Genomic DNA, 22,732 nt, shown 5'->3' on the forward strand with positions numbered 1-22,732 from the left:
TCTTCATCTGCTCTTCAGTTTCCCTCCACCATCCATGAGTTTGATTGAGTGTGGGCTGATACTTTTATGATGGCTACTTCCTCTGGAACTTCCTCTGGAACCTCTATCTATCTACTTCCTCTGCTTGATGTTTGTTAGGCTTGCCTGCTACTGTGAGCAGCCCTTGTCTCTGCCATACCAGCCCAAAGTCATGGACCACACCATAGGCGTATCTGGAGTTTGTAGACATTGAATAGTCTCCCTTTGGACAGTTTAAGGGCTTCAGTTTCAGCAATAAATTCAGCAATATGTGCTCTCGCCTTCCTTCCGTCCTCTTCCCTTAACTCACCCCTTGGGGCCCACGACTGACCATCCGGTTATTCATTCCCCCTTGTCTGTGTAATATGATGAGCCATCCACGAAAAGGTCATCCTCAGAATCCAGTGGGTGTCAAGCAGCAATGTGGGGATCCCTCAATTGACAAACCTTTTGCTGGATTATAAAACCCACTGTCCTTGGTGATACTGCAACTGCTTTGGAACTTTCAGTACCCTTAAATAAAAACAACAGGAGACGTGCAGAACACATTCTTAGAATGCTCTCTCTTGGCATACTTTCTATGACATTCTAACATACTATCTATTTAACCTTCTATCTTTCCAACCTTCTATCTATCTAACCTTTCAACTACCTATCCATCATCCTTTCACCAGTCACTACTGCTTCACCCAGTATAGCCCATACTGATTAACCTCAGTAGTATTGATGTTGATCTATACCCCCTCTCTCTCATCTATCTATCCTATTTTCATCTACCACCACTGCTCTTACACCTACACGTTTAAGCTATGCACACCAATCCAATTGTGAAATGTACAAACAACTCAAAATTATCAACCTTCATAAAAGCTGGTTGCTAACTCATTATACTTTTTAAAGTATACTGGCAGACTGGTACCAGAGATTAGTTGAAATTATCTATACAATTAATATATATAAAATATATTTCTGTACAGTCCATTGTATGTGCCCTATGCAGTCCAAATAGGTCACTTTGAGCTGCATGGCCACAGTAAAAAGCCATCAACATTTAGCAAGACAATGCTTTAGACTCAAACTCACTTGATCGATAATTAAGAAATGTTGCTGAGTAGACTGGTAACAGAGATTAGTTGAAATTATCAAAAATATTTCTGTACAGTCCAGTTTATACAAATACAATATTATAGGCATGTGTAAAATTACATGTAACCCATTTCAACATGTTATATTACTTACGCTTTAACACAATTCTAACACCTGCTTTGATCAGGATTGCACCTAGTATATGCGCTTTTTCTCATTTGGGACATCAGAACAATATTTTACTGCAAAAAAAAACATGCATAACGTACATATATGATTTCATCACCGGTTCGCTTACCCACTATCATTTCATTGGTCAACTCATCAGTATTTTATGTTATGAGTGGACCGTTGGCTGCGTCAATCAATTCATAGTTGAATTATATGGGGTCATATTGGGACAGCAGATTGTTTCAGGTCACACGCGCGCAGTAAGCGAAAGTGAATTCGTCATGGCAGGCAGAATCTTTCTTCGAACTTGTACAACCTTGAAATTTAGAAGATACAATGTTGTGGCAAGACCATTGCAACGCGCTTTGGCTACTATGAAAGGTGAGTGGTTTGTGAAAACTAGGTATTGCATGTTTAAATATATGGAATCGGATCAATCTAAAAAAGTTCCAAATAATCCTTCTTTACGATAGCAGTTGACATTCAAATAAACATGTTTTTTTTTATCAATAACTGTAGCCTACTCAAAGCATGTCACATGTAAGGCAAAAAAAACAACAACAAAAAACAAACGCGTTATAGCATTGACAAGTGAAGTCAATGTAAGACAGCTGTCAGGACGCACACATTTAAAATGGAAAGAAATACGTCTCCACTCCAGTCGCCAAAATAACTGCACGAAAATGTCCTTATGTACTTAAAGAATACAAATTACCAAATGTGTTAAATCAAGGTCACTTGGATTTCAACCCTTGTACGGCCACTTGATAGACACACCTCCTTTGGCAAGAGGTTCGTTGATCTCGTGCCTGATTTATTTTAACATAAACATGTAGGGCATAACGTGATTAGCCTGTTAAGGACGTGCAGGTTGACTCAATAACTAATACAGTATAATAGATGACAGTTTTTGTGCGCTGTAGCTTTAAAGCTGAAATTCTAGCTTTTTCAAATAGTGTATGCTCTTCTCAGGGATTCCAACTGATGATGAACAGGCCACTGGACTGGAGCGACGCGCTTTGCAGGCATTTAAGAAGGGAAAGGTAATATGCATGACATACATTATTATCTGATCAATGTGGCATTTGATTCATTTTCAAAATTCAAATGATATTCAAGCGTGATTCCAAATCACCTCCACTACAATTCAACTTTTATTTATTTTTTATTACAGGACCCTTACAGCATTCTGAAACCCAAAGAGTATGCTGGAACCAAAGAAGACCCTAACATTGTTCCTGGCATTGGTACCAAAAGGCTGGTTGGCTGTCTGTGTAAGTGCCAAACTGAAATTCACTGTTTCCACAGTCCTTTAATTTCACATGTAAATTCATGGCTGAAATTAATTCTCTACCATTTATGTAACAATACGTATATCTCCCCATATATCATAGGTGAAGAGGACAACACGGCCATTGTATGGTTCTGGCTTCATGAGGGGAACCCCCAGCGCTGTCCCTCTTGTGGGTCCCACTTTAAGCTGATTCATCATGAGTTGCCCCACTGAAACAGGCACCAAACACCTTGCCACTGGACCAGGAAAAGTGTGCAAGCACCACCTCCCTGATTCACATGCCATCTACCCTGAACAATGTGTGCATTTCAACTGAACATGTACAGTTTATATCATTAAATACTGTTAAAAATTTATTGAATTAACCATTTTTCTAATTCCCAGTTTTAAGACTCTGCCTTGTTAGCAGGGTTGTGGTCAGTTGAATTTCAATTCAGGAAGTAAACAGAAATTACAGTTCAATTTTTTTCCATGACATTTTTTCCCATATTTGAATTGTTAATTCAAATCGCTTCCTGAATTGGCCCAGCTGAAATAAAATTGGCCCCAACCCTGCTTGGTAGCATAGAGTTGTCTTGTCATCATTAGAGGTTGAAGGCACAAACATTGCAATTCACTCAATATCAGGCAACTATCCTCAATGCAAAGCAGTTGTTGTTACCTTTGGGATATTCACTTGAAACTCAGTGGGTAATATTTTTTCAAACAAGGCAAAGGTTGTTTCATTAAGTGTTATAAAACATTTCTGTACAGTTAGTGTTCTCTTAGGAAATTGTATTTCTATTACCAAATTGATTACAAAGTGCCAAAAAAGCTAAGGGTAAACAATTAGCATTTAGCAAAACAATATCTTTGTGTGAATCAGCATTATATAAGTCTACATTCAGCAGTATAAATTCAGGCTAAATAATAAATACAGACAGTGATAAAAAATAAAAGTTATTATATCATTTCCTCAATATTTGGTCATACACACAATATGGCTGTAATTTTTTTTTTTTATTTGTGGCTAGTTTAAGGCTTACAGCTAAGAAAATCCACTCAACATCTAACTCTCATACACATTCATCATGATAGTAGACTCATGTCAATCATGAACAGTGCTAACTTACACCATCTGAGCTCAAAGATTGAAAATACCAGTACTTTGGCTTCTTTGCACTAGTTTATATCCAAACATGAGAAAGTATATCTACAAGAGAAATATCAAACAATGTGAATTAAACTTGAAATCAGCTAGATGTTAAATACTGTGATGGTGTGAAAAGGAAGTAATATGCTGAAATATCAAACCCCAAAACACGTTTTTTCAGGGTTTTTATGAATCCCAAAATTAATCCTTGCCTCTTGTAGACCTATTGACTGCCTGCAAATGATGTTTAGTTAGTTCATTTTCACGACAAAGACAGTGCTGTAGTCTCAAAGCAGGATTCAGGTCAGAGTTAGCGAGGCAAACGTGTGCATGTGATTACCATAAACAGTCTATGTGTGGAGCAATAGGCATTTTCTGTGTGCCGTTAGGCAAGGTTGAAGCCTTGATTGTGATCTATGGCCTGGAGAAGCTTGTCACAGAGTGTTTCGCGACTGCTGTACTTGGGCAGGTCCAGCAAGTTGAAGCAGGTGTGTGCAACGGGCAGATAGTGCTCCCCACCTCCCGTGGGCTGAATCACAAGCTTCAGGCTTTTCATGCCCAGGATGGGAATGCGATCACTTCCTGTGAGAAACACTGAAAATAGCATAGATTACCTCAATGTATTTCTCCAAATGCAAAAGTATACAGAGTAGATGAGTCTGTAGCCACTGCCGGAATGATTTTCCAGGAATAGTTTACTAGTCTAATAGTTTTCACAGGGAGACACTTACAGAGAAACAGCTTCTTCTTTTCCAAAGAGAGATCATGGAACACCTCCCAGAAGAACCTGATGGTGGGATGCTCAGCCCAGAACTCTCCTTTATACTCTGTGCTCTGATGAAAGATCACACAAGAACCATTACTGTACCACTGAAAATTAAACTGATAAACATTCATGAAAATAGTGACCTTCATACCTTTTCAAGTTCCTTCCAGTCATAGTTGGTGTTACCAATGACCATGGCCTGCAGTTCATTTGGCTGGAACAGCTCCAGAACTTTGCCACCACACACTTTATGGAACCCCACAAAGAAGGATTCAAAAAGCGGGGCCACTGACCTGTTGAAGATGTAGTCCACGTATGCATTGACAAACTCCTGCCTGAGAGAAAAGCAAAACATTTTGGACACCAATATACACAAAATCTAGTTATTTCAAAGTGAAAATGTTTACAAATTAATAAAAAAATAAAAGCTAAGTAAGTACTCACCCCCTTTGCTATGACACTCCTAAATTAGCTCAATTGCAAACATTTTTTCAACAAGTTACTCAATAAGTTGAATTGAGCCTGAGTGCAAGAATCACAATTATTATAGATAATATTTTCTGAATGACTGTCTTAGTTTTCATATGGTCTCTGATTTGGCTACTCGGTTATATAGACCAATTTTGTAGAGTGCCTGGGATGATGAACTATTTTTGTAAGTCTCCTCAGGCCTCAGGGTAGCATTCCTGAGCAGTTTTGTTCCTCTCCATTTGCTCAATTTGTAATGACAACCTGATCCAACCTGTGTAATTGATTCCTATGCAAATCAGAGACAAAGATCTTTATTCCGAAATCACATGAACTATTATCCTTGCACTCAGATGGACTCAATTCAACTTATTGAGTGACTTGTTGAAGACATCTTTGCATTTCAATATTGAATACGTATAGACTCAACACATTTCAGCTTTTAGTTTTTTTTAATTAATTTCTAAACATTTAAAAAATATATATTTCCCTTTGATATTATGGGGTATTTCCTATAGAACAGTTACAAAACCAATCTATTAAATGTTAAAGTCAGGTTGTAATAACAAAATGTGGAAAAAGACCAAGGGGGTGAATATTTACTGAAAGCACTATGTATGTAACCGATATTTTTAAATCTTATGAACAGTAAATGCTTTATTCTTCCTCAAAGCACATTGAATTGCATTTGTGTATGAAATGTGCTATGCATATGAAGTCTGATTATATATATCAGACTTAATATGCATATCTACATATTTATAGTGCCTTCCATAAGTATTGGAGGAGAGGAAGCATTGTCTTCTTTTAGCTCTATATTCCAACGTGTGGATTTGAAATCAAGCAATTACTATGGGTCAAAGTAGAGATTCTCAGCTTTAATGCAATGTTTTTTTTTCCTGATAGGTTTCACCATTTAGTACAACATTTTTTAAACATACTCCCCCTATTTCAGGGCTCCAAAAGTATTGTTAAAAATCATATAATGTCCAAATAAAGTCCTCATGTTTAGTATTTGGTTGACAATCCTTTGCATGCAATAACTGCCTGAAGTCTGCGACCCATTAACCCCTCTAGACGCTGGATATATTCTCTGGTGATGCTCTGCCATGACATACTGCCATAATCTGAACTTGGCCAATCAAGAACTTTCCGCTTTTTGGCCTTGAAAAACCCCCTAGTTGCTATGGCAGTATGTTTGGGGTCAAGCTCCATCCAATTAATTTGAAAGCATTTGCTTGTACTTGAGCAGACAAGATGTTTCTGTACACTTCAGAATATATTCTGCTGCTGCTGTCAGCAGTAACATCAATTAAGACAAGTTAGCCAGTTCTTGTGGCAGCTATACATGCCCAAACCATAGCACCCCCTCCACCATGTTTCACAGATGAGGTTGTATGCTGTAAATCTTGGGCAGATACATTTTTTCCAAACTTTCCTATTGCAATCACTCTGGTACATGATCATATTCATCTTATCTGTCTACAAGACTGTTCTCTAGACTACTGCAGGATTTCTATGTACTTTTTAACTGTAACCTGGCCATCCTTTTTGAGGATAACTAGTGGTTTGCACCTTGCAGTGAAGCTTCTGTAGTTCGGCTGTTGACGTATTCTGTGGATGGTAGTTTTTGATGCATTAACGCCTACCTCCTGGAGAATGTTCCTGATCTGTGGGACAGTTTTTTTATCTTAATTATGGTGAGCATTCTTTGGTCCTCCACTGTAGAAGTCTTCCCGTTTGCAATTGCTGAGCTCACCAGTGCTTTCTTTATTTTTGAATGACTGTTAATGACTTTAATAACTGTTGATTTTGGTCTAAGGTTTTGGCTATGTTTCTGATAGATTTTTCTGATATTTCAGCCTCATAATGGGTTAGTAATAGCAGACTCCAAAGACAAATGCAAAGCCTAGAATCAATACTAGACAGTGATAGCTCTCTTATGCCTGCCCAAATGATGTGACGGAACACACCTTACTAACCAGAAACATCTGTCAAGACAATTTTCCGATACTTTGATGCCCTGAAATAGGGGGACCATGTATAACAAGGGTTGTAATTTCTAAATGGTGAAACCAATTCTACTTTTGAGGTTTGCATCCTTCTTTAAGGCAATTATGATTAAAATGAGATCACATTTGGCAGGACATTTTGTAAAACAATGAGGTCTGATTTTTAACAAACAAAACCATTTGTTCAACATTTAAGGGGTGAGAGTTTAGAAAAGTACCTGTTTGAGTTATCAACGCAAATATCCATACCATTTGGAACCAATTCCAACACCTCAGTAGCACCAAAGTTTTCCTCTGTGATCTGAAACAACATGGACATATAACCTTGACATCTGGGCAGGATAAGCTTACTTATAAATGTTGAGAGATTCAGAAATACATTGCTGCCTCAAAGTCATGTTTTTAGAGACACTGATTTTTGTTTATCTAAACTTACTGTGAAGTTCAAACAGAACATGTCTTCAACATCATCTTCTGAATAGTCCAGTAGATGCTGCAGATTCCTGAATTAGGAGAATAGGGCAAACATTACATACAATACAGAGTATATAATTAAAAGGCACACAGAAATGTTTTAGACAATACCATTTTGGTGCTTTTAGATGATCGCTTCCTGTTTCTCCTGCTTTTTATCAATACACCTCCATAACCATCAAGATAGCAATAGCAGTGCCCTGGGGTGGTCCAGTGGTCTAGCACCGCAGCCTACAGTGCACACATCCGGCCCATGCCCTGCTGACATACCCTCTCCTCCTTTCTTTCTCTACTGTCTCTGTCCAATAAAAACGGAAAAAAATACGAGAGTGGGACTGCCCCACTCCAAAAAATAACCTTAAAAAAAAAAAAAAAAAAAAAAGATAGCAATAGCAATGTTACAATGAGAGATATGGTTTATGTTTTTTGTTGGACCATAAGTGCATTCACATAAGTACTGTAACAGGAGAAAAACTGAGGTGATTGACCACTGAGCTGACCTTCCCACATCTGGCATCAGCTCTTTTAAATCCTCCAGCGTTGGGTTCCTCTTCAGGAGCTTCTTATAAAGGGCCACTGGGAAGTGGAGCTCAACAATGGTAAGGTTGTAGATGGCCAGTCCACAGATGACCCCGATGAGGTGGAACAAGTCAATATCCTCAAAGGTCTGAAAGGTACAAAGTGAGGTCAGTATGGTCAGGATGGTGCCCTGGTACACTCATCACACTAAAACCACAAAACCTGCACTTTTGAGAATAAATAACTCAATTCAACAAAGCTTTAACTAAGAGCAAGATCTTTTTGAAATATTCTTCATCAACAGTGTACCTTGTTTGCAAACCAAATCAACCTGGATTCTTCATAGTATCTGAACATCCCATATTTAGGGTCCAGGAGCTCTCTCATGATCAGAAGGAAAAATTCCTTTCTTACACCCCCTGCATCAACCGCTTCCTCTCCAACGAAGATCACCTGCGTGGGTAAAAACACAAACACCAGCTCCAGTGCATGTACATCCAGGGCATTACTCCCTTCTCAACATCTGATCTGATCTGACCAACACGTATCATAATAGAAGTTATAAAAGGCAAACCTTCAGAGGTTTCTTGTAGTCAACATTCTTGGACTTTCTGAGGACCTCCATGGTGTCCCCAACAATATTTTCCCTTCGGACAATGAGGATGAGGCAGGGGTTTACAGACTCCACCACAGGCATGAACATAGAGCTGAAGTTCTGCCGCTGCGCCTGGTCCACTGCCATCTTATGAAATCACAAGGGGGGAAGAGAGAGATCAGCATTCATGGATGGTGCAGCTTCAAAGACATAACATTAATTGATATGGAAAAAGTATACAATCACATTTTTGGGAACAGAAGTGAAATCTTGACAGCCATTAATCCATACCTGCATTTGTATAACAGCATCAGTCTGAAGCAGGGTGGTCTTTGCCTGGGCATCAAAGACAAAGGGGTACTTACACAGGGTGACCGCACTGTCATGAGCCTGAGGAAAATAAAAAATAAAATACTCAAGGTACAATCAATTGTGCTATTGTCATTGAAGCTGTGTGGTAGTGGATCATTTCATTGATGGTTAAGGTTAATGAGGGCATTTTCAGATGGAGCTGGGTTCCCTGAGATTTCAATGAAATTGTGTATTCATGGATTGTATATAAATAACATGGTGGGATGATGAGAACAAAATAACAGGAAGATGAGAACAAAAGACTGCATTTATAAACAAAACAATCTCAATACTATATGACTCACCATAGAGTACATATGCTGTTGAATCCATGTGATGTAGTCATTTCTGATGTCTATCAGGTCATCCAACTCGTGAATATAGAATTTGTCGTACTGTATGATGTGACCCGTTCTTTCATTCACCTAGGACATAAATGCAACATTGTTAACCTCCAAGGTTGTCTGTTGACATCTGTGATAGCACCAAATTAAATTAAATAAACCATATGAATGTCTCTGACTATATATTGTAGACAATACAATGCGAGAGAGATTGCCATGTGGGTTGATCTGAGCACTCACAGCATGCAGGATCTCCAGGAGCTTGAACGACGTATCCAGGAAGCATGTGAAGACCCTCTGCTCTGAGTGGGGGATGCCCACCTTGTGCATCCTGAGCAGGTAAACTACTACCTCCTTATACAGTTCAACTAGTCTCTGGAAGACTGGGGGCTCAAACTTAGACCACCAATTACCTAAATAAGGACGTCCAAAGACAATTGTGAGACATTTTTGCTGCAGAGACTAAATACTCTGCAGGTTTATGCTTCACTGTGTTCATTGAGTATGTACTCACCAAGCACCTTCAGTGGAGTTTCCTTCAGACTGATGAGTGCTTTGGCAAAGGGGATTGCAAGAGTCACATATGTGTTTGGGTCACTGAAGAGAGGACACTCTGGTAGGGTGAGGTAGAGTCTCAGAGCCTCAATATCAGGAGGGGAGCTGCTGAGTCTAGGAATCAGATTCTTCTCCAGACTGGCAGCAATCTGACATAATAGACGAGGAAAAAAGATGAGTAGGAATGGAAAGCAAGCACCATAAAAATAGTTAATCTTATAACTGTTATCCAAGTTATATAGACAATCTAAAACACTGACCCCTAATTTGGACTGTTCTGAAGAATATCATAGCTACCAAACAATGATAAAACATCTACAGTATGAAATGATATGCCAATACCCCAAAATCATACATTAACCGATCCTCAGTTTTTAACACTCACCTGCTGTCCAATCTCTGGATAATCATGTTGAACAACTCTGTGAAACAGGAGGCGAGCCATGTTCATATTCACCCCTGAGCATTTACTGCTTGTGTTGTAGTGATCTGGATGGCTATACAAAACAGACATATATCAAGTCATAAAAAATTCATAAAAAACTTGGGGCTGCAGTTTAATGCAAAGTAGTCCAAATAAAATGAATTTCAATTAAATGCTTGGCCAAACCATCTACAGTCACATCCACAAGATTATAATATCATAGTATCAAAAAGTAATTAAAGTATCACTAAAATACAAAACATTTCAAACATTTTAACAGCTTTGACAAGTATAATGATAACATCAGATTACCTCCCCGCTAAAAAGCTTCCATTGAGACAACTTGCTGAGGAGAACACAAGATCAATCTCACTACAAGAAATATAAAATAAAAACAATTAGTGAATTACCAAGAAGGGAGGTAATTTACACAATCATGGAAAAGAATGCCACATGACTTCCATGAACATTATCCATCCATAGTGCTAATCATTGAAGAGCATGTTTTGAGAAGGGAGGATTTTACTTCGAAATCTCTGGCAGGAGTCTTCCTTGTGCATGGTTTAGCCATTTCTGAGTGAGATCAGCAGTTAAGGTGCAAATGTGTCTACGAGGATCCGGTATCCTGACATCATCAGGGACCAGGGGGTTCTGGGAGAATAAATCATTGTTTTCAATGCTGCCTGTACATCCCAAAATAAAGCATCTGGCTGTCAAGTTAATGTAAAAAGTATGCAAAGTAAATAGCAGATGTTGATCTAGACGTGAATGTCTACATAACTTTCCTGATTACCATTTTCTAATTATCTCACATTTGTTGAGCCTAAAAAAACAGGATAAAAGCATACAAAACAAACCTGGGGAGTGTGATAGTGGGCAAAGCTCTGGTCTCCTCCAGCATAGATCCTCTTAACACAGCAGCCCTGTTCCATGTCTGGAAAACAAGGTAATGGTCTTGGTAATCAAAGATTACTCAAATTAAAACAAATGCTGGGATCATGAACCTGGCTTTAGCTTGCCTGTAGGATCCATCTGAAGGAACCCATGCTGACCTGTGTCTGTGGGAGTTGGGCCATTGTAGGCCACCCAGGGGCCTTTAACAGGGGCAGGACTCTTCCTGTTGCATGTGGAGCGTGTGCCAAGCTGCCCGTTACCTCCAAGTCCAAATGAATCCATCTTTCCAGAGGAAGGGATGAAAGCCAAAGTGTGCTGCCTTTAAAGGATAAAACAGACACAAAGGGAAACTATGACATCAATGGCTCTTTTTACATATTTTTCTGATCACTATAAACTGTGATATTAGAGTAATGTTTAAAATAAAATGGAAAAGTCAGTCCAAATACTGGTTTCAGATTCTTTCTTCCAGTTTCTCAAAGTCACTCTGGGAGAGATAACAGCCTTGAAGGTCAGATCGATGTGTGTTCTAAAACAGCCTTGCTCAAGAGATTGCATCAGTGTGCACAAACATAATGTGAAACGTACCTTCCACAGGCTATCTGTGTGACCACATTTCCCATGAGCTCAAACACTTTCCTGGGGTTGATCTCATGGTTTGTAGTGTTATGTCCAAGCTGGCCATACCCTCCTGCTCCAAATGTAAACACACCTCCTTCCTACAAGCCATCCCCCAGAAATCAAACAAAAAACATTCTTTAAAAGGTAGATTCAGATATTGGAAATAGCCACAAGTAGCGGGGCAACTTTGACAACAGACAGCACAAAGCAAGAAAGTTCACTCGCCAACCTTTTTTGTCAGGCAGTATTCCAGGGCTCATGTGCTTATGTATGTAACAGTATGTAATTGCAAAGGAGTGAAATGTCTTGTTTGTTTGTTTATATCTGAAGTCGCTCCGAAGTCACCCCTCTACTTGTGGCAATGTCATCACTGAATCTACTTTTAAAGAGGTGAAAAGCATTTTACAGAGTATGAACGTCAGAGTATGAATAAATTTACCTTGGTTAGTGCTGCTGTGTGGTCTTCGCCACAGCAGATGTAAATTACTCTCTGTGACCTGAGGGACTTTAGCAGGGCTGGGAAATATCGATCTGAAAGAGAGTTGTCAGTTTCAACCAAAAAAGAAATACTACTCTAGCTTCTTCACTTCAATCCAGATCTTGGGTGGTAAATTGTTTGGTTAGCCTTACCATTGTTGTCATTAAGGCCCAGTTGACCAAACTTGTTGCGCCCCCAGCCAAACACCGCCCCTGAGAGTGTGAGGGCAAAGCTGTGAGCGCCCCCTGCAGATATCTGGGCAAAAGGAATCCCCTGTAAAGACTGAATGACTTGGGGGGTGGAGATGCCTTGTCCATCTATTCCCAGCCCCAGTTGTCCAAATCGATTTTGTCCCCAGGAAAAGATCTGGCCACCTAAACATAGAAACAGATGTGAAGGAGTTATTATCGACTGGACAACAGGTCTAAGTGCTGACAACTTTCGAGGAATGCATCCCCCCACCCCAATTATTAGAAAACAATTAAAACCATGAAAAAATGATATGTAAATAATACGTAATGTTTACATAACTTGACTTATGTTCAATCCCTTACCTCTAGAGAGAGCATGGGAGTGTCGATATCCACAGGCTACCTGAGCAATTTGTATATCTGTTAAACTCTTGATGTTTCTGATGTTTGGGGGGAAAGCAGGGAAAAAGAGTCCATTCAGTGGGGCGGCTAGAGGCCTTTTTTTTTTTTTAAGAAATTGTGCCTTTTGTAATAAAAGCACCACATTTTACACAGAACAAGAGCTTAATGAGCATTTTTAGCTATAAGTCTATCACAGATTTCCTTATACCCCCCCATTTTCAAATGGCCACTAATATCACTTGAGGCCAAGACCCCACATTTTAAATGGCTATACTGGAATAGATTATTGGTGCAGTAAGTCCAATGATGGTTTATAATGTTTGTAGGAGTGCAGAGAATACAAACAAACACAAAAGTGTGCACGGTGTCCTTTAAATTGTTGGCAGAAAAATCCCCTAAACACAGTCAAAATCGCAGTGTTTTACTGTTATTTCATCCCTAGTTTCAATATTTACATGTATACCAGTGAAAAAGGTTATATTATTGTATCTACTGCCATTTTGAAAATGTATAAGACCAAATTCAAGACCTGCCCTTACTCGCTGGCAAATTTGGTGATTTTATCACAAAAGGCACAATTCCTCCCTTCCCCACTAATTAAAGTATGAGCATTTTTTGGAAGTTAAGAAGAAAAACAAGGATTACATGAAAGGACACCACATTGATATCACATTCAACATTGGACAACAGATCATTTTAAGTATTACAGGGGCCATGTAGTCTAATCCCTGATTTTCTGTTGTTTTATATAGTATTTGCACACTATGGGGTGGAAATAACACTGTGAAATTGTGAAGAGTCCTTATTGAGTTACCTTTCAATAAAATTACATCACCAGCCCCTTGCCCAAACTGGATTACACGCTAAAGTTATCTTCTCAACTGTTTGATATACAGCAGGCTACATACACTCACCGGCCACGTTATTAGGTACACCTGTTCAACTGCTCGTTAACGCAAACATCTAATCAGCCAATCACATGGCAGCAACTCAATGCATTTAGGCATGTAGACATGATCAAGACGACCTACTGAAGTTCAAACCGAGCATTTAGAATGGGGAAGAAAGGTGATTTAAGTGACTTTGAACGTGGCATGGTTGTTGGTAACAGGGGGCTGGTCTCTCCTACCACACCTACGCAGATGACACTCAACTTTTTCACTCCTTCCCCCCTTCTGACTCACAGGTGGCAACACGTGTCTCGGCATATCTTGCTGACATTTCTGCTTGGATGTCAGCCCACCACCTAAAGCTCAACCTTGACAAGACTGAGCTGCTCTTCCTCCCAGGGAAAGCCTGCCCTCCTCCAAGACTTCTCCATCACAGTAGAAAACTCTACTGTGACCTCCTCCCATACAGCCAAGAACCTTGGGGTGATCCTTGACAACTGCTTATCCTGTGTGGCGAACATCACAGCGACAGCACGCTCCTGTAGATTCTTCCTCTACAACATCAGAAGGATACGTCCATTCCTCACCAGAGAAGCAGCACAATTTTTGGTCCAAGCACTTGTAATCTCTTGCCTTGACTACTGCAATGCACTCTTGGCTGGACTCCCCGCCTCCTCCATCAGGCCTCTGCAGCTCATCCAGAACGCTGCCGCTCGTCTGGTGTTCAATCTCCCCAAATTCTCCCATGTCACGCCCCTCCTCTGCACCCTCCACTGGCTCCGGTAGCAGCTCGCATCAAATTCAAGACCCTGGTGCTTGCCTACCGGGCGGCAAAGGAAACAGCCTCCCCCTACTTGCAAGCAATGGTTAGCCCCCAAACCCCTGCAAGATCACTCCGCCCGTCCACCTCGGCTGCCCGCCTGGCACCGCCACCTCTACGTGGATGCAAGTGGCCGCGCTACTCGTTCACGGCTTTTCACTGTCCTGGCGCCCCACTGGTGGAATGAGCTTCCCACTACGGTCAGGACTGCAGAGTCACTTCTGATCTTCCGCCGTAGATTGAAAACCCATCTCTTCAAGCTACATCTTAACAGTCCCTCCTAAAGACCGCTTCACCCTCACTACCCCCCCATACTAACCCTAACCCCGAGACCTCTTCTCCTCTGCTACCCCCCTGTAGTAGTTCTCTCCTGCTAATAAAATACATTAAAAAAAAATATTTAAAAAAATCAACCTACTGGCATTACGACTGCCAATGGCCCCTGGTGTGAGCATTGATTACTTTGTCTTATGATGACTGATGGATAGATGATTCACTTACTTAAACAAATGTATTGTTGTAAGTCACTTTGGATAAAGGCGTCTGCTAAATGCCATAAATGTAATGTAAATGTAAAAATATGCAACACTCTCGTGATCAGAGCTGTTTATCGGGTCCGGACACGTACACTTGTATAAATCAGCTGTAGGCTTAGTGTCATTTGCCTGAGACACAATCATTTCATGCATTTCACTCGCACTAACCATTACGTTAATCTCCCATCAAGTCATCAGAATTGGTTGTTTAACTGGTGATATGTAACATTTTCTTTAGGTAGAAAGGGGAGGGCACTCCCTTCACCCCCTCACAACACTTGGCAGCACCCCCTCTTGAAATACACTTCCTACAGCTCTGTCAGCAATAACTTGTTTAGGAAGTGAGACCTCTCAACTTTACCTCTGTGCCCACTACCTGCTCGCAAAATTAGTTAATCCTAGACAGCTAAACAGAGCTCTGCTGTTAGCAGATCTGCATATGTGCAAAAGCTTGGTTCTCTTCGGTAGCTATTGGGCTAACAACCACTACTGTACAGCAGACACCTAACAACGATTGGGGGCAATTTATCTTACTTGAATTAACATGAAATAAGTGCTTTATATCCTTACGTATCACTTATAAATAAATATGGAGGTTCAGCACACAGGCAAATGTATACATATGTTGGTGTAACCAGGGTGTAATTAACAAACTCTCGCTTCAGCAAGGATTTATCCGCCATTTATTGTATTTTTTTCGTCAGTTTTGTGCGTGCCTTCGTCATATTTCGCACACAGTTATGGGTCTCCCCAGTGGAGTCTGCTGGTTTGCATGCTCCAATATTTTTGCAAGTATTTGCCAAAGCGATGTATGACATCCAGGCATTCCACTCGTGCTGTTTGGTGAACAAACTATTGGAACAGCACTCACATACTCCAAACCCATTTTTGTATTCCATTTACGTGCTCCAGTGTCAACTGAAATCCGACTCAGTGTGCCCAGCCAGTGTCTATTTCCAGGTAATTTCTGGGTTTTGATATTGCGTAATAATCAGAATTAGGAGTGCATGTGTATTTAATGGATTTTTTCAGGTGTAATTGAGCTAATATGCAATTGTATCAAGCTAAAATTAGGCAGCCGTAAGCGCTGTGCAACTTGATCATCAAAAAATCTAAATACACATGCACTCACAACTCTGATTATTGAGCAATATCAAAACCCAGAAATGACCCAGAAACACGCTACCCGAGTAGCTGGGCACACCGAGTCAGACTTCAGTTGACACTGGAGCATGGAAGTATGTGATTCAGAATACAGCTATGGTCATTCTTTCCAGTTTAATGTACCTCTGTTTAAAAACAGAATTAGCAGAGGTTAATGCAAAGGGATTTTACAAGTAGAAGTGTCTTCAAATCCACGATGTGAGTCTTCGTTTAGACATCTGCTACCTTGAAACTAAGTCACCCCCCTCCCTATCCCTACCAATCTGTGACTATAGGCTTCTACAACATCCAAATGTAAGAAGTAATAATGTAGTAGCATCGAACTGCAAACAGAAATGCTGCATAAATCGATACAAGAGACACGGTAGGCTGCTAAAGAATTGTTAAGCATTGAATTTAGAATGCATATACCAAAGAACGACTCACGAGACGAACCGTCACTAAAAAATGCACCATCACACCCACACCAGCAGAGCCTGGATTTTCAATGGCAGGCATAGGCAAGCGGAAATAATGATTACAAATATTAAGTAACCACTTTTCTTCCAACAAACCACAGTGACTTTTTACATACCCAGGGATGTTAAAATGAGAACGTTAACATGGCCCCTTTAATAACACTGTGCTGCCATTTGCTTTTCATGTTGCTTTTAAAAGACACACACATTATGGATGTTTTGGTTCTTCTTGAGAGTAAAGTCACTGAAGACCTCGTACTGTTGCCGTACAGTACAAGTGTCATGTTCATACATGGCGTGCTGTCTGCATCTCATGTATGAACGCTCTAACTTCTTGCAAAGAACTGTAGTTATTCTTGCTGGGTTTACCTGGGCACACGGACACATTCTTCAGTGTTGGTAAGGCCCAGCTGTCCATCCGAGGACAAGCCCCATGCAAATACTTGTCCTTTGTCATTCAGTGCAAGTGTATGGGCCTCTCCACAAGACACAGCCACAATGTTCTGAGCATCTAGTGCCACAACCTGCTCTAAGGGAATAACAAAACACAATAATACAATGACTTACTATACCACTGTCGGTTGATATGTATTTGCTACAAATAAAGCCTGACTCACAAATGCTAATTAATGTCAAAGGAGCATGTTGCACTTACCTGGTTTCTTACGAGACTTCTCATGTCCTAGCTGCCCTAGGTCATTGCAGCCACAGGTGTATACTGCCCCATCTACGAGCAGAAATGTGGTGTGCCTTCGGCCACACCCCACATCAACCACCTTCTTCCCATGAAAGAATTCACATTTCCCAGGCTCAACCACAATCTCCTCATCAATGCCACCTAAACCTAGCTGACCAAAGGAAGCATTGCCCCAACACAGCATTGCCAATGGCCCCCTTGGCCAGGTTAACAGGATTGCAGTCCCTGTGAATGATAAATTAGTATATATTGTAACACAACATATCACATTGTATGGAGTGTCGTGGTATTGGCTTGGCGGAGTTTGCGACTTAATTCAACATGAGTGCCCTTACTTGTTTCGGCATCACTTATACTAGCTTTGAAAATATCGACGTACTCCCCATCATCGGATATTTTTTCCAGCACCACGATATATCCAAAGGGCTGCATTAATATCCATACAGATTAACTTTATACCCGTCATTACATGAAGCCACGGTGAAAAACTCCAAAAATGGCACTCCGGATTGCAAGTGCATTTCGACTTCTTCGTTTACAATTATGGCGTTAAGCCAATCACCCTTTGGTTTACCTGCACACAATGGGGAGTGCCCAGTTTTCCATCGTGGCGTCGGGTAATGACAGGTATAAAGTTAATCTGTAAAGATATTAAAGCAGCCCTTTGGATATTTTGTGATGCCGGACAAAATCTCGGATGACAGAGTACGTGGACATTGTCAATGCTAGGATAAGTGATGTCGAAACATTTATGGGCACTCATGTTGAATTAAGTCGCAAGGTCCGGCAAGCCAATACCACATCTCATGATATGGAGTGTCGCGTCGGAGCTACAGAGAGTACCGAGATACATTAGCCAAAATATCCCCAGGGGATACATGACCTAATGTAACCCCATTATTAATCCCAGGCTACTTCACTTTCTCCCGCAACGGTTCGTTAATTTAAAAGGAATACTTAACGCTTCAAACTCCCAAGAATAACGATTTACAGGAATGTGTCAATTGAAAGAAAGGTTTTTAAGTTCATCCTTTTCCTTTGCTTTGGATCACAGTGACATGAGAAATGGCTAAGCGTTCTCGAACCTTCAGATGGGCACTAGATAGCTAGTACAGTACTAGTTTGCAGCTCATGTACAATTTAACATACTTACCAGCCAGCTACGCCTTCTTCAACTATGTTTGTACTGACACTGACTGTTAACTTATAGCTTGAAAACGTTATTTTCACAGCACCGAGCAGAGGCAGCTAGCGTTGCTAGGCAGCTGAGCCCTGTAATGTTCAGCGTTTTGCTTGCAGTATTTGCATGTTAATCCTAGAGCTCTGACTGATTGATCATCAAGAGAACACTCGTCAGATTAGCTGACTAAAGCTAACTTGCAGGCGAACGCGTTGTTTCTCTCTAGCCAGCCCTACCCTAGCAGCTGCTAACAAGCTAAATTAATGTGCCCATACAGCAGCATGTGCCGAAAATGGATTCAGCTTACCTGTTGCTAATAAATGCAATGGTAGCAAATGTTGATCTTGTATCAGCAAATTTTCGATGACGAGACTTTTAATTTGAGGGTGTGTTTGAGATGAGTCACTGGGAGAAGGCAACTGCTACTGGCACACTGTCATTATAAATACACATATGAAAACACGCGAACCTACTGTAATGTTCTAGAGTGTTTTCTCAGTGTACGGATATGACGACAAAGTAGAACGGGATGTAGTCAGCTACTGATCTGTTGTAGTTCAATGTGAAAGCCCGAATAATAATTTAGTACTCTATTTGGTTCAGCTATTCAAAACATCATGTCCTAACTAGAAAAATAAGTTCCTGAATAAACTTCATGGGCTTGCAAAGTCTTATTTTGGTAGTTGATAAAGTTAAACGATGGTTTGGGCTATACGTAGTCCGATAGATGGAGAGATAGAGAGAGCTGCTCAATGTTTAAAAAGTCTAAATAGTAGGATGTAAGATGAAAGAGGAGATGCATACATAAAATGTATCATAGGAAGCCAATGGTCCTCATAGAAACCCATGTTAATTCATGCAACTTAAAAGACTAAATAGTGTCACAACTCTGAATGGACGTTCTTTAAGTGGAATCAGTCTACACATTTTAAAGTTGAATTGAGGTGTCAAGCTTAAAATATGAAATATATGTATTTTGATGCATTTTTAAATGTCCCCATTCAGAGCGAATAGCCATATGAATGAATAGGATTTCATGCAAATTCGAGTAAAGCTTAAAAAATATTAAATGTTGATTATATATTATATATATATATATATTGATAAAAAATGATTTTTTTCAAGCAACTGAAGTTACACAAGTCTGGGCATTTAAATGTTGATTTCAAGTTAATTGGTTAAGCAGTTTAGGCTGTGCATGCGGCGGTATAGGTATGACCGGTGTATATTTGCCTCTGCATTGTGTTGTTTATGATAACAAAACATGCAAGCTTCATAAATATTCATGTACTTCGCTCCAACTCCTCTTTCAATAAACAGGCCAATAACAGATAGATTTTTCTCTAGAATATATTCAAATGAAAAACAAAGTAAGGGACTAACGTAAATATGCTATATAGCACAGTAACAGCATCATCATAACTTTAAACATCATAAAGTCAAAATAAACAAATAAAACCCATAACATACCTGATTATAAAACATGCAAGCTTCATGAATATGAATGTACCTTACTGCCCATCCCCCCAACTCCTACAGTATGAAAGATTATTAAACAATAGGGGGGGGGTTATAGTTAGGGAGTAAGGTGCTGGCGAGATTGCCGTGGCCGGTTGCTCACTGGGGGCCTCTGAGCAGATGTGGAAGACTTAGGGGGTGGGGCAAGGGGTGATGGAACGGGACCGACACCTGTATTCCAGGGTTTTTCCTGGCTCAAAAAAGGGCTTGTTGGTGCAGAGTTGCGGTTGCTAGGTGGTCAATGCTAGTGGCTTGAAATGAATGCTGAGTCAAGGTCACTTTGATTGACATGAAGTTGGCTGGTATACACTCAAAATACAATGGTAAGGTGGTCCTCCTGGAAGCTGGTTTTACATCCCTGCTATAGAATTACTAATAACCTAAATTATAACCTATCCCAGCCTTACTGTTTAAAGAAAAGTAGTTGGCTGGCCTATGCCACCCAGCTAGTTGGCTAAAGAAAAATAAATCTACAATTTCCATTTAATTATCTATGTAGATCAGAATATCAATACATCCCTTAATATTTCAACCCTCATGCTCACCTCTGTCCCTCATTTGGCTCAGCCCCAGACTGCTGTTCCTCTGCTTCCTCTCTCTGGCTCTGTTCCTCCTCCAGAGCCTGAATCCCACCGAAGCCTCCTCACTGTCCACTGAAGGGGAATCAAAAGGAGGCATGTTCCAGTATTATCCAGTACCCAGATATCCAGTACAGTAATATCCACAAGTAAAGAGTAGCAAAACATTTCAGTGTAGGAAAAAAAGCCTTGAGCAGTCTTATGGCCTGTGGGTAGAAGCTATGTTGGTCTGGATCTGGATACTCCGATACCGTTTGATAGATGGTAACAGAGAGAACAGGGCGTGACTGGGATGGCTGCTGTCCTTGATGATCTTCCCGGACTTCCCCTTGCATCTCACAGAGTAGATATCCTGTACGGTTGGGAGCTCACGGCCCGTGATGAACTGGGCTGTTTTTACCATTCTCTGCAGAGACTTACGGTCGAGGGCGGTGCAGCTGCCATACCAGGCAGTGATACAACCAGACAGGATACTGTCAATGGTCACCTATAGAAGTTCATGAGGACCTGAGGAGACTAACCCTAACCCTAACCAGCCATCTGAGGAAAAACAGGCACTGACATGTTAGGTCCTCAGTGATGTGAACACCAAGGAACTTAAAGCTTCAGACTCTCTCCACTGCACTGTACAGTTCTTTCAGTGCAATGGTAGTGTTGGCTTGGGGAGGAATATTTATTGCGGTGATGATAACAGATGAAAATTCTCATGATAGAGAAAAGGGTCTGCATTTTAACATCATGTCCTCCAGGTCAGGGGAACAGAGGGTAGACAATGTCTCTATGTCCGTACACCAGTGGTTGTTGATAATAAAACACACCCCTCCTCCCTTCGTCTTTCCGGAATCCACTGTACGATCCTGACGATAAATTGAATAGTCGGATACCGCATGCCTTAATATCAGGACGGAAAGTAATCCTCCCTCTAAGTTCGTCCAGTTTATTGTCCAGTGACTGGCCATTGGCAAGGAGTATACACTAGAATCCAGGTCCTGTTGCCACTCATCCATCTGCGATACCGGTGATATTTTCTCTCGGGCAGAAACCCACGTGGGTACAGTGGTCCGGTACAGTGGGGTCCAGGAGCAGAGGGACAAAATTATGGTGATCACTCTAATGTCCAGAAGTCTTTGTCGGTCTTAAGAAATGTTAGCAGAAACATTCTTCACACAAAAGGTAACAAATAACATCAAAATAAAGTAAAGTTGAAGAGCAGCTAGAACCACAGCAGCCATCCATGGCACCATCTTGGATCATTATCCTGCTGCCCAAGTTAGAATCACACCGTCTAACTGCTGCCCAAGTTGGAACCACACCTAAAAACATAAAACACACCACATAAAACCACCACAGTCGGTATACGCAGCAAACCAGAACCTAACCACAGACTTGAAACCAGCCAGCACAATGACCCACAGTCAGAAAACACATCCAAAACACAATTCTCGCCAGCAGAACAAACATTAATGAGAGAGCAGAGACTTCCTCCTTACTAACTAACTCAGACAGCAAAGCAGTTAAGGCTGAATTACCAGTAAAGGCCAGGGAGAAAAGTACTTTTAGAGGATAGTAGTCGGCAGCTCTATGGTGCGGGATGTCGTGGTCCCAGAGAGCAAAACCTTCTACTACCTGAGAGCACGTCCTGGACATAAACCAGATGCTTCCCTCAGTCCTGGAATGTAACCGGGAGGCAAAAACTGTTGTGGTTCATGTTGGATCAAATAATATCAAATTGGCCTGTTCGGAAACTGAAAACTGACTTCATACAGCTCTCTACAACCCTTAAGGAATCAGGACTACAGCCAGTGATCTCTGGTTCACTACCCCTGCTTCGCTCAGGTGACATGAGTTCAGCTAGCTACGGAAGCTACATATTGGCTTAAAGCATTCTGCAACACAGAAGATATTCCATTTGTAGACAATTTTGACTTGTTTTGGGAGACCAGCTTTTCTAAGCTTGACGGAGTGCACTCAAACAGAAGAGGAGCGGAGATCCTATCTGACAATATGGAGAAGTTATTAAAGTGGTGAGGGGAAGCCAGTCGTAACCCTCTTAAGGTAACCCCAATCTGTTACCCTCATAGACTGCCATTAAAACC

The 22,732-nt window shown here is 40.8% G+C and overlaps 2 protein-coding genes across 5 annotated transcripts; one reads left to right on the top strand and one right to left on the bottom strand.

Annotated features, from left to right (window-relative positions):
• Positions 1 to 1,500: 1,500 nt before the first annotated feature.
• On the top strand, positions 1,501 to 3,134 carry cox5b2 (cytochrome c oxidase subunit 5B2). The gene is made up of 4 exons (XM_083695718.1): positions 1,501 to 1,656; positions 2,248 to 2,318; positions 2,450 to 2,549; positions 2,670 to 3,134. Exons 1-4 carry the CDS (start codon positions 1,557 to 1,559, stop codon positions 2,780 to 2,782), a joined length of 384 nt encoding a protein of 127 aa, XP_083551844.1. The 5' UTR covers positions 1,501 to 1,556; the 3' UTR covers positions 2,783 to 3,134.
• herc4 (HECT and RLD domain containing E3 ubiquitin protein ligase 4) lies at positions 2,910 to 18,919 on the bottom strand. Of its 4 annotated transcripts, none has more exons than XM_083695713.1 (24): positions 18,848 to 18,919; positions 17,319 to 17,585; positions 17,033 to 17,192; positions 12,757 to 12,833; positions 12,355 to 12,576; positions 12,164 to 12,255; positions 11,692 to 11,822; positions 11,262 to 11,422; positions 11,067 to 11,143; positions 10,736 to 10,860; positions 10,522 to 10,581; positions 10,171 to 10,282; positions 9,745 to 9,934; positions 9,471 to 9,643; positions 9,192 to 9,311; positions 8,827 to 8,925; positions 8,515 to 8,682; positions 8,250 to 8,393; positions 7,922 to 8,088; positions 7,384 to 7,450; positions 7,166 to 7,248; positions 4,619 to 4,802; positions 4,433 to 4,535; positions 2,910 to 4,295 (listed from the first exon to the last, which is right to left on the bottom strand). In XM_083695713.1, the coding sequence occupies exons 2-24, from the start codon at positions 17,542 to 17,544 to the stop codon at positions 4,087 to 4,089; spliced, it is 3,150 nt and encodes a 1,049-aa protein (XP_083551839.1). In that variant the 5' UTR covers positions 17,545 to 17,585; positions 18,848 to 18,919; the 3' UTR covers positions 2,910 to 4,086. The 4 variants fall into 4 exon arrangements, with proteins under 4 accessions (XP_083551839.1, XP_083551841.1, XP_083551840.1 ...); XM_083695715.1 differs by lacking the exon at positions 18,848 to 18,919 and adding an exon at positions 18,514 to 18,568; XM_083695714.1 differs by lacking the exon at positions 18,848 to 18,919 and having other exon boundaries at positions 17,319 to 17,593.
• Between the last annotated feature and the right edge of the window lie 3,813 nt (positions 18,920 to 22,732).

Source organism: Argentina silus (genome assembly GCF_951799395.1).
Source record: "Argentina silus genome assembly, chromosome: X".
Taxonomy (NCBI): Eukaryota; Metazoa; Chordata; class Actinopteri; order Argentiniformes; family Argentinidae; genus Argentina; species Argentina silus.